The sequence below is a fragment of the Oryzias melastigma genome, linkage group LG12 (genome assembly GCF_002922805.2).
Source record: "Oryzias melastigma strain HK-1 linkage group LG12, ASM292280v2, whole genome shotgun sequence".
Classification (NCBI taxonomy): domain Eukaryota; kingdom Metazoa; phylum Chordata; class Actinopteri; order Beloniformes; family Adrianichthyidae; genus Oryzias; species Oryzias melastigma.
The window spans coordinates 24,156,101-24,169,215 of record NC_050523.1 but is presented as its reverse complement, the minus strand read 5'-3'; the positions used below and the strand labels follow the sequence as shown (position 1 = coordinate 24,169,215).

Sequence of the window (13,115 nt, the reverse complement as noted above, 5' to 3'; positions counted from 1 at the left end):
TCCTCAAAGCAAATGTTGCATCTGTAGTGCTCTTTCTTGGCATGAAACCATACGGCTGCTCACAAATGTTCACTTCTGCTCTTAGTCTAGCTTCCACTACTCTTTCACACACCTTCATTGTATGGCTCATCAGCTTTATTCCTCTGTAGTTACCACATCCAGTAACTAAATGAAAGAAATTAATTACTCTTTAAAAGTAATTTACCCAACACTGACTTCCAGCCCATGACAAATGTTGTACAACCAGCTTCTTGTACTTGAAAGATACAATACAAAGTGAATTGCATTCACTGTTAGAAAGTACTCAATTACAAAGGGAGTTTAAAATTATCCTATCTGGGCTTCAAACAACAAATGTATTAAGAAAACTAAAATTTAAAATAAAATATGAAGCTACACAAGGATTAAAAAACGAGGGAAAAATAATTTTGGTCTAGGACACAAAAAGTGGCCGACCATGAAAACAGATTTACAGAACTTTGGACCTGTTTTGTCTCAGGGTCTGGCTATCTTTTTTTTTCATTATTATTATTATTTTTTATTATTTTTTAACAATTCTCTTTTGCCATGTTTTAAAATACAAGCTCTTGAATTTGTTCTGGGTAAAATGTTTCTGAATATCTATTAGCAATGCAATACAGTTCTGCAATGCAGAAAAGTGTGTTCCTTTTGTAATGCATCAACTTGAAATTTTGACAGCAGATTTTGAACTTTAGTCTAAAACTCCCCTTGAGTCATCCAAACCTTTGCTCAACAGGATGTGCTGTTGTACCTGAAGTTTTGAGCTCCTGTCGACTGTACTGGTACAGCATGTCATAATGTCCTCCCAAACTTCCAGAGCTGTAGTAATGCGTCCCAAAGCGTATGAAGATGTCCCTGTATTGAGGGTAGTTGTACTCAAGGGGAAGGTCATTAAGGAACTGAAGGAAGGTCTGGGAGAGGATGACATCCTGCGGCTGTTTAACCTTAAATTTGGACACTGGAAGGACCTGATGGACTCGGAAAAAGCTGGAATCCTATGAAAAGAGAGGAAAATAATTATTTAAACAATTAAAACATTATTTTAAAGGAAGCATAAACAGTTGTTTCTGCATACATCTCAGTAAATGGATCTAACTTTTTTGTAACCTGAGAGACATTGCGCGTTTATCCATTTATAAATATTGTTCTCAGTTTTTTTCTTTTTCATTTACAGGTCTGTCTTCGTCCCAGTACTCACCTATGGTCATGACCTCTGGGTCGTGACCGAAAGAACGAGATCCCGACTACAAGCGGCTGAAATGAGTTTTCTCCGGAGGGTGGCTGGGCCCTCCCTTAGAGATAGGGTGAGAAGCTCGGTCACCTGGAGAGAGCTCGGAGTAGAGCCGCTTCTCCTCCGCATCGAGAGGAGCCAGTTGAGGTGGCTTGGGCATCTGGTCCGGATGCCTCCTGGACGCCTCCCTGGAGAGGTGTTCTGGGCATGTCCCACTGGGCGGAGACCCCGGGGAAGACCCAGGACACGCTGGAGAGACTATGTTTCTCGGCTGGCCTGGGAAAGCCTCGGGGTCCCCCAAGAGGAGCTGGAGGAAGTGACCGGGGAGAGGGAAGTCTGGGCATCTTTGCTTAGACTGCTGCCCCCGCGACTTGGTCCCGGATGAAGCGGAAGAAGATGGATGGATGGATGGATGTTTTTTTTCTTTGTTTGTACAGAGGGGACCAGTGACTTTTCCTCACATGGGTGTGCTCTGAAGCACAGAAGTTTACATGTTTAAATGTAAGTAATGACTTGTTGTTTTTGCATGACCTTTTTAAAGTTTTTAAACTAATGTCGTTGTATATTTTCGGGCACTGGGAGTTCTGCGCTAACGTAGATGACCAACAACTTTTGATGACATCATTGAGTGGGAGTAATGTCCGAATTTGACAATACTATTTTTCCATCACTCTCCGCCTAGGTTGCCTACGCCCAGGGTCGGCCCTGGTCACACCAATCATATATATTTTTATATCTGGATTAAATAAAACTTTTCCCCCCAACATTCTCATACATTTTTGTTTGTGAAACCTCCTTATATTTCATACTTCACTTACTTTTTTCTTTGATGCTTCAAAAGCTTCTTTGTTGGACTGAATATTTGACCGACTTCCTCTTCCAAGAAATAGGAGGAGAAAGAGAATGTCGCTTTCTCCTCTGAAGGATGACGATGAACTGGTCCTCTTTATGCTGACAGACTCGCTGTGCAAAGGCTGTGGCTCCGTACTGAAGTCCTCCACCACTCCAACCTAAACATCCACAAACACGTTGTCACTCAATGAAATTCCACAATCATTTAAAAAAGATATAATATGGCAAGCTAATGTGGCCCCAAAAGCAGCTAATTTATCATTTATGCAAGGGCTAAAAAAAAAAAAAAAGTATTCTTAAAATATTTTCCTCATAAGCGTTACCGCAGTAGCCTAGATATCACACTAAATAAAAAGTTTTAAATCAGTGGCTCAGATCATCCTCGCCATTATCAACACCAGTCTGGCTACTGTTGATGTCCCTGCCATTTTTAAACACACTCTTGATCAACCACTGCTTAAAAAACCTAGCCTTGACAGCTCTGTGTTGGCTAACCTCAGACCAATCTCCAGGATGCCTTTCATATCAAAAATCTTAAAGAAAGTGGTCTACCTGCAGCGGGAGGAATTTTTGAGCCTCCATAACATCTTTGAAGTCTTCCAGTCTGGTTTTAGAGCCTGCCCCAGTATAGAATCAGCGTTACCGAGGGTCAGTAATGACATCCTCAAGGACACTGATGCTGGAGATCATGTGGTTCTGGTTCTGCTTGATCTAGCAGCAGCATTTGATAAAATGGACCACCATATCCTAATATCTAGGCTCCAGAACCTGGTGGGGATTAAAGGTACCGCTTTAGATTGGTTTAGGTCTTACTTAACAGGATGATGTGTGTTAATCTTGATGGCTTTAAATCTAGAACAGCTATTAAAAAAAAAAAAAAAAATAGAACAGCTTTGGTGTCTTTTGGAGTCTCACAAGGTTCAGTTTTAGGGCCACTTCTGTTTTCTTTGTATCTGCTTCCATTAGAGTCCATTCTGAGAAGGCACAGTGTTTCCTTTCACCCGTATGCCGACGATAGTCAGATCTATTTGCCATTGAAACGTCTCGGCTGGATTACTGCAACTGTCTTTACCTTGGACCAGTGTTAATTTTGACGGAGAATTTTAATTTAGTTTTGGTCATAGTCTTTTGACTAAAATAGGGTTTAGTTTTAGTCGCAATTTAGTCATGTTGATTCTATTAATTTTAGTCACATTTTAGTCGACTAAATTACAGCAGATATTTAGTCGACAAAAATATAAATAAATGTAAAGCATTTACTTAAAACACATTAAAAGAAAACAATAATTATAATTCCATCCCATTTCCAAAAAGAAAGTGTCTATTTGTATGTAATTTTCAAAAAACGTGCGGCCAGTGATGAACTTTTTTCTCTGTCGCACTGACCCAGAGGACAGGGGTTAAGGTTAGGATTATGGTTATGGTTAGGGTTAAACAAGCAAATGTTTCCTGAATGCTGCTGTCTCTGCAGCTCACGGCTCCACCAGGGGATGGGTCAAATGTGGAGAACACATTTCACACTTTTAGGAGTGTGACAGTTAATGGGACTTTAACTTTAAGTTTAATTTTAAATACGTGCGGCCAACAAAAGAAATCCAGCCTTGCACAAACTTAAAATGCAGCAACGGGATCTTGGCTGCACGTATTACATGTGGACAAAACATGAATTTCATCATATTCTGTGCTGGTCACATGTAAATATGTGTAAATAACATCAGTCTTATTATAAATGTCTTAACAAAAAAAACTTGTATTGAGTCAAGTGTAAAAATGCATAAAAAAACATGGGGTGTAAGCTGTCCAGAACACCTGTGAGCATGTTATATGTGCTTGAACAGCATGTCTGTGATGAACTGTAATACCACCGCCGGCCAATAGAGGGCGTTGTTGTCACGTAACGTGATGGAGTTGGAGATTAAACCGGTGACTGCTTGTGGATCTGAAGAAGCAGCGGGGCTGCTAGTGCTCGGAAATACGCTAAAACATCGGTTTATAACTTTACAAACGTCATGCTAAAACAAAACCGCATTACTGACATTAGGGGGAGAATTCGGATTCAGCCCAATACGCTGGAAATAATCGTGTTTGTATGTTTACCTTTGCGTGGATTTCAGGCTGGCTTGTCTGCAAACGTCGCTTCAGGTTTTCTTGTGTTTTTGCCTGTGATGGTCGCTCCACACAACGTCTTGTTGAAGGTTGAGTTAAATGTAAAATGTGTCCATATATGTACTTTTATTTTTCTACCTCGATTAGACATTTTTCACCTACATCACAGACACGATTCATTGAATTAGCATCTTCCCAGGCGGGCTGCAGGGCTCTGTGTTCTGATTGGATCGCTCTGCATTTGCTCCCGCCCTCCTCCACCAGCAGTCATTATGATTGGATATCGTCTTCAATCAGCATTTTAGTTTCGTTTTTATTCGTTGACGAAAAAGTCTATCAATTTAGTTAAAGTTTTCGTGTCTGGGCGAGAGTTTTCGTTTCGTTTTCGTTGGGTAAATAGTGTCGTTGACGAAGACGATGACGAAAATTTTTCGTCAACGAAATTAACACTGCCTTGGACTTAGTCAGACTTCTCTCTCACGTCTCCAACATGTCCAGAATGCAGCTGCTTGTCTCTTGGGCCCGATCCGAATACTCCCCTTCTACCTTCCCCTTAGCCCTCCCCCTTGATTTGAAGTGACAGTTAAAGTCGAAGTTGTGTCCGGAATTCTTTTATTTTTTTATTTTCCATTCCAAACAGAGGGGTCCAAAGTCCACCATCGCAAGAGTAAAGAGTGAACCAAAAATGTTTATATTTAAATGTAAGTAATGACTTTATGTTGTAGCATGACCTTTTTAAAGTTATAAAACCGCTTTTACGGATATTCAAGCGCTGGAAGCTCTGCGCTATTGCTAACGGACCGGTGCGATTGATGACGTCATTGAACGAAAGTCCCGTCCGAAATATTAGACACTATTTTTTTCATCACCCTTTGTTTGGAGCAAGCACGGAGGGAGAAACGAAGGGAGGGGGGCTAAGGGTAAGGGAGAAGGGGAGAATTCGGATCAGGCTTGGTTGGAGGACGTAAGAGAGACCACAATGCGCCGATTTTAGCATCACTCCACTGGCTGCCTGTACATTTTAGAATTTGTTTTAAGATTTTTTTTATATATATTTTTAAGTCTTTACACGGTCTTACTCCACTGTACCTCTCTGAGCTGCTTTCTCCTTATTCGCCAGCTCGGTGCCTCAGATCAGCTGACCAGCTCCTTCTGGAGACACCAAGGTCCAGGCGAAAGCTCAGATTTGATAGGGTCTTTGCGGTTGCTGGCCCCAGGCGTAGGAATTCTTTCCAGTTGTTAATCAGAGAAACACCGTCGCTGCCCATTTTTAAAACCCCTCTAAAGACACATTTTTATGCCCTGGCTTTTAACAAAACTTGAGACTCCTGCTGTTTGTATTGTTATTTTACTGCTGTTAGTATTTTATTTATTATTTTATTGTCTTGGATCTATTAATCTTGTCCAAGTGTGACTGTCTTTTATGTTTTTCGTGTTCAGCACTTTGTTTAGCTGTCTGTTCTGCAAAAGTGCTATATAAATAAAGCTGAGTTGAGTGGTCCCAAACCTTTCTGTAACTGTTGGTTTTGCCACGGCCCGGGAGTGTGCCGGGCTGAGTGTGCTGTTTGAGTGAGGGGGTGGGTGTGTGTGTGGGTATGTGTGTGTGTAAAAGCCACAATGAGACAGTATAAAAAGATAAGAACATGTGCTTGCAACGTAACAATGATCATCGGGGGGGTCATTTAAAAAAAAAAAAAGAACTTAAATACAGGAACAAAATGTAACCAACAAATCAATTATTTATACTCAATAAAAAGCTAATCAGAACACGGTGAAGCTCCATGCAAAAGCTTCAGGTGAAACATTTAACACAAAAACATTTTTATGAAACAGAAGAACTTAAACTCATTGACTATGACTGATTGCCCCTCCCCCTGCGCGCTTATTTGCACGCACAACGCAACTCCCCCCACCCCACCCCACTCTCTACCCAAAGCTGCTCTTTTTTTCAAGGAAGTATTTGCATGAATCGTGTTCAACTTCTCCGAAATGTTCATCTGAATGGATGATCTTTTTGAGCATTTCTATGACTTATGACTGTTCTAAAGATTAGATTTGTTCATGAAAGTCACACCTCTCTGCAGACAGGTACTTGGTGTGGAATCACCCGTTCCTCTGTCTGTTCTTCTGTTCCTTCACTTATCCATCCATTTGCAGAGAAAGGTCCGACATACAACTTTCTCATGATACATGGTGCCGGACTGCCCATAACACTCAAGCTAATCGAGAGAATCTGGTCATTTTTTAAAATAAAAGATTTTCAATACAAAGAAAAAAACCCAAAAATAAGAAACGGTTATAATTTATTAGTTCTTCCATGGCATCAGTCTGCAGGCTGGTGATTGGGAACCACTGCTGTAAATCACTTCAGTCATTAAAAACCCATTGTATAAAGCTACATATTGGTTAAAGAACATTTCTTGAAAGTATTTAGTCACAACATGAAATTCTGTCTTTTTAAAAACAGATTTTACAGATGATTGTATTTTGTTTTGGGTTTTTTTTGTAAAATGTGTACATACAGTACAAAACTGTTAAGTTGCCTTTATTTGTATTTGACCTGTGTAGATGTCATAAATATTACAAGGTTCATATAAGCACATATATGAACTTTTTTATGTTACAGCTAATGTTTTTTTTTCCTTACCTCGGTCTCCAGTTATTAGAAGCATCAATAAATAAATGGTCACCATATAAGCTAATACCTTAATGTCGAAGCTCTCAAAGTTGTAAGGAACTCTATGGTACAAAGTTGTGCTTTGAGGCCTCTTGATGATGCAGTTTCCTCCCATGAACATATTGTCCAAAACCGCCCCTCTTGGTTCTTCTGCAAGAACATCAAACCTTCAAAAACAATTTGAAAAGGAGTCAACACTCCATCAGCCAGAAACAAAAATGAGCTGCATAAAGTAACTCACATACTCCTCAGTGAAATCAATAAATGTGCCTGCAAGGTTCACAGAGCAGGAAGACATATCCAATCTTAGACTGTCCATGTATTGCTTGTTTCTTTGCTATCTTTGCCATTCTGTGTATTTTTTAAAGAAACTATTGGATTTAAAAAGGTAGAGATGAATTTCTGGAAACAAAATAATGAAACAGAGCTTGGGATCTTTTAATTTGTGTAAATTCTATTATTGAATTGCTGAGTGAAGAATCAGGTGATCTTTTATGAGTGCAAGAAAACCCTTGAATGATGCAGTTTACGTCACAGATTTTAGAAATACAGCTAGAAAACCTGCCAAAAGCTGTATGAATAAAAATGTGTTTGTCACCATTTTTGATTCTCACAAAAAACATCTGTGAATTCAAAAGGGACAAAAAATCCCCCAGCTTACCCGTTTCCCACCAGGTCAACACCGGGAGCCGGCTGCCTCTCTGTGGGACACACAGTACTGAACACACCACAGTCCCTCTCGTCAGAGTTATCTCCACAGTCATTCTGCTTGTTGCATGTTAGAGTTGAGTTGATGCAGCGACCTGAAAAAAAAGAAAAAGAAAAAAAAATCAAAATATTTAAATGGTAACTCTGGTATACTTATAGCGCTTTCTACCTTCCTTCGAAGGTAGAAAGAGCTTTACAGCCACAGACCCATTCACACACACGTTTACACACTGATCTGCTGCTGAACACTGGCGCCAACCTCCCATCAGAGGCAATTTGGGGTTCGGTGTCTTGCCCAAGGACACTTCGACACATGGGTAGGCAGGGCGGGAATTGATGCTCTGATCAGGAGTCGACCGACCTACCACTGCACCATGGTCGCCCCATTTAAGTCCTATGAACAGAATTTTTCTATTTCACATCATTTTGAGGGGTCCCTCTTTAACCACCTATCTGCATTCTTCCCTTCTCCTTTCCCCTTCATTTATGCCTCCGTGCTTTCTCCAAACAGAGGGTGATGAAAAAGTAGTGTCTAATATATCAGATGTGACTTTCGTTCAATGACATCATCAATAATCAGCGGTCTGCTAGAGGATCATGCAATTTCTGCTAGTTACTAAACAGTTGATCGGAGGACCTTCAGTGACCGTGATATCCACACAGAGAGAGGAGAAATATTTAGTTAAACCTCAAGAATTGCGATGGAAACATTTTTAACAGAGATGAAAAGAAACAGAGAAAGACAGAGACAAAAAGCTGAGTCTGCGCATTGGCACACGCAGGTGTGTGTTTGTTGGGGGGAGAGGGGCTTACACATGCAACAGCACAAGAGGGAGAGACAGAGAGACAACATCAACACAAAAGGTAAAGAAGATGAGATCAGTCAAGATGAAAAAAACTGGAACCTTTTGACTTTTATTGAAGGAAGAGAAGGCTGCACGGTGGCGCAGTGGTTAGCACTCTTGCCTCACAGCGAGAAAGCCCCGGCTAAAATCCCGGCTGGGGGTTTTCTGTGTGGAGTTTGCATGTTCTCCCCGTGCATGCGTGGGTTTTCACCGGTTACTCCGGTTTCCTCCCACCGTCCAAAAACATGCTTCATAGGTGAATTGGTGACTCTAAATTACCCCTAGGTGTGAATGTGAGAGTGCATGTGTGTGATTGAGGCCCTGAGACGGACTGGTGACCTGTCCAGGTGAACCCCGCCTTCACCCATCAGTAGCCGGGTTAGGCTCCGGCACCCCCGCGACCCCGCAAGGGAAGACGCAGACAAGAAAATGAATGGCTGGATGAAGGAAGAGAATCTACAGGAAATCCTTCTATATAACTCCACTACCAACCTGCAGAATCTTCTCTAACACAAAGCAGATCGTCACTGACAGAAGAAACCAGATTTACCCTCAAAGCTGAGACTCTTGTCTTTCTTAACGTTATTTTGAATAAAAGTTTTATTTATTGGTTTTGTACACTTTAATTATTTAATTATTTTGGATTGTGGTTGAAGAGTTTTATATTGTTTTCAATGTGAATTTGTTTTCAAAGAAAAGTTTAAGCATTTGAGAGCAGAACAGCTGTGGCTGCAATTTGTTTTGTTCTTTCTTTTTTTGTTCTGTGTATTTTTGTCAGAGTGGGACTCCTGTGTGTTTTGTGGATCTTTACGTGTCTTTGTTTGTTTATTTGTTTCAGATGTGGTGTTAGACAAAACAGAGTAGCACCGTGGTTTAATGCTGAAACACGTTCCCTTAAATTAGTAACCCGTAAGTAAGAAAGAAAATGGTGCAGTTCTGGCTCAGAGCACTCTTTGAATGCTCGGAAATGTAGCCTCGTAAATTATAAAAAATCCCTGCCCAAAGCGAGAACTCAATACTATTCAATTTTAATAGCAGAAATAGCAGAAATAATCCAAGATTTCTCTTTAGTACTATAGCCAGGCTGACTAGCAGCCACAGCTCGGTAGAACCACATATTCCTGCTACTCTCAGCGCCCAAGACTTTCTTACATTTTTTGATGATAAAAATCACAAATATTTGACACAAATTGAACAAGGTTATTTCCACTATCTGCCCTGAGCAAACCGAAACGGTAGAAATGAAAACATCCATAGAAACGTCTGCAACAGACTGCTTTACTGCTGTGAACCAAGCTGTCACAAACAGGCAGACGGCTGGTTCCACGTGCAGCAGGTTTTTTAACAGAGCTAAAAGTCCACAAGAGTAAGCGGGGTCAGACAGGCAGAGGTCATGCACGGGCATGGGATCATCCGAGACGAGAGAGAAGAGGAGTCAGAGTCCAGGCGAGGATCGGGGGCAGGCGGCAGGCACTCAGAGTAATCAGGGTCAGAGACAGAAGGTCAGATCCAGGAATAAACGCTCAGTGTTGCAGGTAGGGTGGCACAAAACAATACTTCGCAGAGAATGACAGTGTGGAGCCAGACTGTATACTGGGGAGGAGATCAGATGATGGGAAACAGCTGACAATGATGAGTCCAGGTGACGGCAGGTGGTGAGCTCAAAACTCTGGTGAGCGCTCTCTCTGGTGGCTGAAGAGGGTAGTAGCAGGTTGTTTCATGACACAAGCAGAAATAGCATCAGTTATTACGTCTTCTAAAACCTCCACTTGTCTCTTAGATCCAATCCCAACTAAACTTTTTAAAGAAATCTTCCCCCTAATTATTGAACCCATATTAACCATAATAAATACCTCTCTAGAGACTGGTTATGTTCCTCAGTCCTTTAAATATGCAGTTGTTAAACCTCTTTTGAAAAAACCCAGGCTGGATCCTGACATTCTGGCCAACTATAGACCAATATCTAATCTCCCATTTATTTCAAAAATCCTAGAAAGAGTTGTTGTAAAGCAGCTGCAGTGCCACCTACAGGACAACAATCACTTTGAAGATTTTCAGTCAGGGTTCAGACCTCACCATAGCACTGAAACTGCACTGGTTAGAGTTACTAATGACTTCTTATTGGCTTCAGAAAAGGGACTAATCTCTATTCTAGGTCCTGTTAGACCTCAGCACAGCCTTTGATACCATCGACCACAGCATCTTACTCCAGAGACTAGAGCATGACATAGGGATAAGAGGATCTGCCCTCCAGTGGTTTGAATCCTATTTATCTGATAGATACCAGTTTGTTAATGTAAATGGACAGTCCTCTCGTTATACTCAAGTTAGCTACGGAGTCCCACAGGGCTCAGTTCTAGGGCCCGTCCCGTTCATGCTTTACATGCTGCCCTTAGGAAACATAAATTTTCACTGTTATGCAGATGATACACAGTTGTATTTATCCATTAAACCAGACCAGAATGACCACCTAGAGAAACTGAATTCATGCATCAGAGACATTAAGACCTGGATGACAATTAATTACCTCCTCCTAAACCCAGAAAAAACTGAGGTCATGATACTGGTCCTAAACACCTGAGAGATGCTCTCTCAGATCAGATAGTCTCCCTGGATGATGTAAATATTGCCTCCAATTCTAGACAGAAACTTAGGAGTTTTATTTGACCAGGATTTATCATTTAAGGCTCACATATCTCAAGCTTGTAAAACTGCATTTTTTCACCTACGCAATATAGCTAGGATCAGGAATATGTTATCTAAAAGTGATGCTGAAAAACTCATCCATGCATTTGTTACGTCTAGACTGGATTACTGTAACTCTTTACTAATAGCATGCCCGAAAAGTTCTTTAAAAAGTTTTCAGCTTGTCCAGAATGCAGCAGCACGATTGTTAGCAGGAACTAGTAGAAGAGTGTGTTCGCCTCTCTCCACTGGCTACCAGTTGAATTCAGGATCAAGTTCAAAATCCTTCTGTTAACCTATAAGGCTCTGAATGGTGTGGCCCCATCCTATATTAGAGATCTCATAGTTCCTTACCAACCAGTCAGAACACTTCGTTCACAAAATGCTGGACTGCTTGTAGTTCCTAGAATTTCTAAAAGTACAGTTGGAGGTAGAACCTTCAGCCATCAAGCCCCTGTTCTATGGAATAGGCTCCCAGCTCATGTCAGAGAGGCCAGCACAGTTTCTACATTCAAAGCTAGGCTGAAAACATTCCTCTTTGGACAGGCGTTCTGCCAGGCTAGCTAGTAATCATAGGATAATTAACATAATGCTCCCATACTGTCTGAAGTTTGGGGATATAATTATTATAATTACATATTTCTTTTTTCATCTACTTCTTCTCTCCTCTATTTTTTATTTTAATTAGTTCTGTATGTCTTTAATGGTGCAGTGTGATTCATATGTTGTTCCTTCCAGAGGTGGGGACTCAAGTCACATGACTTGGACTCGAGTCAGACTCGAGTCATGAATTTGACGACTTTAGACTCGACTTGGACTTTCCTACCTCTGACTCGTGACTTGACTTGGACTTTGATATACATAACTTGTGACTTGACTCGGACTTTAGCCCTCTGACTCGGAAAGACTTGCCATTTTCCCCCCAAATCCACGGATTATAAAGTATAAAGTATAAAGAGAGAAAGCCGCGCGCACTGCGGTCTCTCTATCTGTCTTATTTACATCCGTCTGCGGTGTCGGCCCAACATCCAATCAAATTAGAGCCACGTTTGATTGATGTGACAGTCCAACCAATCAAATTGCAGAAAAACATAGTCCCGCCTCCCCTTTAAAAGCACGAGTTCCTGTTTGCCGGTGTTTTTACTTCTAGCATAAAAGTTTATAGATCGTCAACAACAAACGGTTTGCAGTTCGCAGAACATGTGGATATAAGGATTACTCACAGAGATTCAACATCAACCAACTTCATCTGACTGTAGGAGCAGCAAAATCAAGTAAGTTCTGAGTGAAAGCTGGCGCTAGCTTAGCGGCTAACCGCTAGCTGCTGTTAAATGAATGAGACTGTAAACTCTGTTAGCGGTACACTGTGACACCATGCAGCTTAGTATAATCACAAAGTGACAACAGGTGATTTGGACATTTCCACCACTCAGATCTTTACCTGGGATCTGGGCAGGACGCGAGCGATCATAGCGGGACAGCAGGGCTGCTGTGGAGCGGGCTCGGTTGTTCTCTGTCGTTTTCTGATATAAATCCAGCAAATGTATTATAGAATTCACTGATGTGCTGCATAGGGTTCTTTATTTCCCTTTTTTCAGTTTACCACTTTTGCTGCTTTAAGTTTTATGGTGTGTTTTATTAAAAAAAACATCCTCTTTCTCTGGGGGTCACATTCCCTCTTGAATATTTGCTGTTCCTTCCTTTTTCATTGACAAAATATTTACATTTACTGCTTTAAGAGTTTTTAGTTTGCATGTCTTTATTTTAGTGTTTCACCTGCTATCATTAGATGTGTACTTCTGATAAAGAAGATTTGTCCACCATGAATACAATTTATTTGATTCTAATGAATATAATCATACTCATAATCTCTGTATTCAGAGTGTTTCCTGTTCAAATACAGCGTGAACAAAGTAATATTTGTTGCATAACTTTGCAATATATATTTATACATAAAATGTAATTTAAAGTCACTTTATAAATATACTGT

General features: G+C 40.8%; 1 protein-coding gene across 2 annotated transcripts in view; it reads right to left on the bottom strand.

Moving 5' to 3' along the window:
* Window positions 1-13,115, bottom strand: part of LOC112139833 (complement component C6) — a 61,107-nt gene that overhangs the window by 24,110 nt on the left and 23,882 nt on the right. For both annotated transcript variants that reach the window (XM_024262668.2, XM_024262669.2), the window contains exons 5-8: window positions 7,549-7,690; window positions 6,916-7,054; window positions 2,071-2,262; window positions 773-1,016 (exon numbers count right to left, since the gene is read on the bottom strand). In XM_024262668.2, coding sequence (XP_024118436.1) covers window positions 773-1,016; window positions 2,071-2,262; window positions 6,916-7,054; window positions 7,549-7,690 — 717 coding nt within the window. The remainder of the gene's footprint in view (window positions 1-772; window positions 1,017-2,070; window positions 2,263-6,915; window positions 7,055-7,548; window positions 7,691-13,115) is intronic.